The sequence below is a fragment of the Typha angustifolia genome, chromosome 11, assembly GCF_048772165.1.
Source record: "Typha angustifolia cultivar Huaian chromosome 11, ASM4877216v1, whole genome shotgun sequence".
Lineage (NCBI taxonomy): Eukaryota > Viridiplantae > Streptophyta > Magnoliopsida > Poales > Typhaceae > Typha > Typha angustifolia.
The window spans coordinates 7,688,170-7,692,224 of record NC_133249.1 but is presented as its reverse complement, the minus strand read 5'-3'; the positions used below and the strand labels follow the sequence as shown (position 1 = coordinate 7,692,224).

At 46.2% G+C, this 4,055-nt stretch overlaps 1 protein-coding gene across 1 annotated transcript; it reads left to right on the top strand.

The window, feature by feature from the left end:
• Window positions 1-909: 909 nt before the first annotated feature.
• On the top strand, window positions 910-3,715 carry LOC140771068 (uncharacterized). Its single transcript, XM_073112450.1, has 3 exons — window positions 910-987; window positions 1,076-1,742; window positions 1,857-3,715. The coding sequence occupies exons 2-3, from the start codon at window positions 1,303-1,305 to the stop codon at window positions 2,947-2,949; spliced, it is 1,533 nt and encodes a 510-aa protein (XP_072968551.1). The 5' UTR covers window positions 910-987; window positions 1,076-1,302; the 3' UTR covers window positions 2,950-3,715.
• Window positions 3,716-4,055: the final 340 nt, after the last annotated feature.

Sequence of the window (4,055 nt, the reverse complement as noted above, 5' to 3'; positions counted from 1 at the left end):
GTGGTACTATCACTCGCTCTCTTTTCATGTCATCGACTTCCATCTTAGCTCCGCGAGCTTATTTTGATGCAGATATGCTAGTGACAAGTCTGATTGAAAGTTTATTACTAGCTTATGCATTTTTCTAGAATATTCCCTGATTTCTTAGCGTAGCAAGAAGTAGAATGTGGTGTCTTCTCTAGTATTGAGTATTGTGTTATGTGTAGTAACGAAGGATATTTTTTGGCTCCATTGTCTCCTTAGTGATATGCGTGTTCCCTTACCTCTTCTAACCCATATTCATGTCGATAATGATAATGCTAGAAAGCTTGCTGACAATTTTATTTTTTTAATGAGAGGACGAAACGCATTGAAGTCGTTATGTACTACACTCGTCATGAATACCGAGCTAACATTATTTCGCTCAATTGCCTCAACATTGCGGAGCAAATTACCGATTTCTTCACGAAGTTTCTTCCCCTTCCATGCTTTGAGCATTTAATTAGTAAACTCTCAATTTATAATCTATCTTATGTTTGAAGAGAGGTATTAGAGTTATTAGATTTATATATTATTTATTTATTTTATTTATGATGAACTTATATAAATAGGGTTTTGCCCCCTCTGTAGTCATCAAGCAAATACAAAATATTTCGCTCCAAACTCTGTCTTCTCTCTCTTTTCTCTGGATCCAATCTAGAGTAAGATTAATATCGTTACAGGCTACCCCTACCAAACCAAATAGTTGTAATCCAAAAACTGCCCCCGCCCCCCCGTCTCACGTGCGTGATGCCGGTGGAGCAAGCCAATGGCGCCTATAGGAGGTGGATCGATTCTCGTCCTTCCTGCTGACGTCATCCCCTTGTACGATTCCTTAACCTTTCCATCTACCCTCCACCGACTCAACCCCCACCTCACTCATCCACTTAGACCCCATGCACCTAGTCTGCTCTCCTCTAGAGAGAGAGAGAGAGAGAGAGAGAGAGAGAGAGAGAGAGATTAACAACAGTACACAACCTCCTACCCAACCTCTTCGCTTTCTTTCTTTCTTTCTTTCTTTCTATCTTATGACCCCTCATGAGGTTTTATTTTGTAGCCTTTTGTCAAGCAACCTGAACGCATCTCCAGAAACAAAAGCCACAGCGCATGCAGTGAAGAATCCAAGCTATATCAGTCCTCAAAAGAAGTGAAGTTAGAGAAATGCAAGAGCTAGATGCTATGAATTACTCCTTAATTTGCAGATCTAAAAGCCATTAAGGAGAGAGAGAGAGAGAGAGAGAGAGAGAGAGAGAGAGAGAGAGAGAGAGAGAGAGAGAGAGTAAGATGCAGTCATCAGGCTATGGAGGAGGCGTGTCTGAGTTCCAGCAATTCATGGTGGACGGCTGCGCTCCCCCGCTCTTCACCATCTCCTCCTCTCCCGCTCCCCCTTCCGCCGCTCCGGCCGCAACCGAACCCCTCAGATACCATCCCCTCCTCTTCCACCACCAACCGCACCCTTCTCCGCCGCTGCCCTTCCAGCCGCAATTTACCCCCTTCACCCACTCCATCCCGGCCACCACCCAACAGTTGTTCCACCAAGGACACCAATTCCAACTCTTCCACCACCACCACCTTGGCGGCCTCGACCACGACTCAGGCCAGGAGAACTCCAGCGGCGGCGAGCCATCGTTCTTAGCCGACGCGATGAATTTTAGGTTAGGAGTCAACGAGAGCAACTGCGGATGCAGTGACGACGATAATATCGCCATGAAGGAGCTAAGTTTGTAAGTGCCTTTTCTCTCTCTTTCTCTCTCTCTCTCTCTCTCTTCACTCTTAAGTCTTCCATGCATCGATCTCTCTTAGATTAGAAATATACACATATATATATGGTCGTGTAGGAGGCTAGACTACATCAATAGTAACAACAAATCCAAGGATAAGGAGTCCGAGCCGTCCTCGTCCCCGGGGATCACTAACTACAACACGAAAATTAAAGATATGGTCGCCAAAGCCGTCGCCCCTGGCCATAACAATTACAAGCCCTTCAGTGAGTTGGATGCTATTTGCAAGCCGGGTAATAGCACTAACTGTGGGGGCACCGCCTCAGGCTCCGGCCTCACCGGCGATGATAACCCACTCGTTTCAGCACTTGAGCTGTGCGCTGAGCCGTCGGCCGGGGATCAGGATGCCCCGGTGGTGAAGAAGTCAGGCGGGAAGAGGAAGCGGCGGAGGCGGGAGAAGCGGGAGCTGAGGCTGGCCGCTGCCTTCTTCGAGAGGCTGGTGAAGCAGCTGATGGACCACCAGGAGAGCCTCCACCGGAAGTTCTTGGAGGCAATGGAGCGGCGCGAGTCGGAGCGATCGACCCGCGAGGATGCGTGGCGGCGACAGGAGGCCGCCACGCTGGCACAGGACGGCGCCGCCACGGCGGAACGCCAGGCGGCCATCGTTGTATTTCTTGAGAAGCTCACAGGCGAGAAAATCCATCTCCCCGCCGCCCCCAATTTTCCAAAAAATTCGAGCAAAGAAATCGTATCCACCGACCAGGCCGCAGAATTGAGTAGCACGAGCCGGTGGCCGAAGGCGGAGGTGCAGGCGCTGATCCGGGTGCGGGCCGGGCTCGACGCGAGGTTCCAAGAACCAGGGCTAAAAGGTCCGCTGTGGGAGGAGGTGAGCGCGAGGATGGCGGCGGTGGGGTTCCGGCGTAGCGCGAAGAGATGCAAGGAGAAATGGGAGAACATCAACAAGTACTTCCGGAAGACGAAGGAGAGCGGCAAGAAGCGGCCGCACAACTCCAAGACTTGCTCTTACTTCCACCAGCTCGACCAGCTCTACTCCTCCAAGAATCCCGACACCGATGAGAGGAGGAACTCCGACTTGCTCGACGGCGTCGTCGTACCCACCGACCACGCAAACTTCAAGTTTGAGGACGAGAATGAAGAAGAAGAACAAGAACAAGAAGGGGAGAGCGAAGCAGTACTCCACCTCCATTAATGGATCCTAAAAATGGTAATTAAGACAGCCTCTCTTCTCCAAACTTATTATATATATATATATATAGAGAGAGAGAGAGAGAGAGAGAGAGAGAGAGAGAGAGAGAGTAGCTGTAGCTGAATAAGAATCATGAATGCTATATATGTTCTACAAATCTCACAGCGTAATAGCGGTTCTTCTTACTATATATCCATCATCCATGCGTTAGATCTCTGCTGCTCCTCATCTTCTCATGGATCTAGCTCGAAGAAGAAGAAGAGAACAAACTATTCATCAAATGCTCCAGTTGTAGATTCCCTTGCAGGGATCTATTGACATGGGTGTACTAGTACTGTACGTCTGGGTATATATTACGTGAAGGGTACGTATGTCCACTGTCGAGATATTATAATGGGGGGTGATCAGGGAGTGTTAATTGTACACGATCTATTATTTCTATTCAAGTGTTCTTGGAGTCTTTCTTTTTTTTTTTCATTTTGGTTCTTCTGATTGATGTGGGGGAGAGAGAGAGAGAGAGAGATAGATGATTGTCTTTGGAGTTTGGGATGCGTCGTTGCATGAGAGAGAGAGAGAGACAGACAGAGACAGAGACAGAGACAGAGAGAGATGGAGAAATAGAGGTGTTCACTTGTGATAGGGTTTATATTCGTGCCTGACGGGATCCCCTACAGAACCGAATGCAGCAATTTGCTGCAGCTAAGAGTACTTGAGAAGGAATTAAAATTGGCAATTAAATTTGCTGCCGGAGGGAGTCCTCTCGTTTTGTTATTTCCAAGTCACATCTTTGAGTAATGTTTTACTCTAACAAGTACCAAGAAAAAATGGAATAAAAAGTAGAAAATATTTTGCCCCTTTTAAATCATAGTTTTATATTTTCTAAGTTAGTTCTATCTCACCCATCAAATATCACCTGTGAGATTAATTATTTGGATATGATTTTAGTGTTTTTAATATTCGATTTAATTATGTTACCTTGTGAAATACGGTGTTTTGAATGTTTAATTTAGTTCTATGGTTAAATCAATTTGATGGTCAATTTCAATTATGTTCAAACTATGAAAAATCTCTCATTTCTTTGATAATAATAATACAAAAAATATCAAATA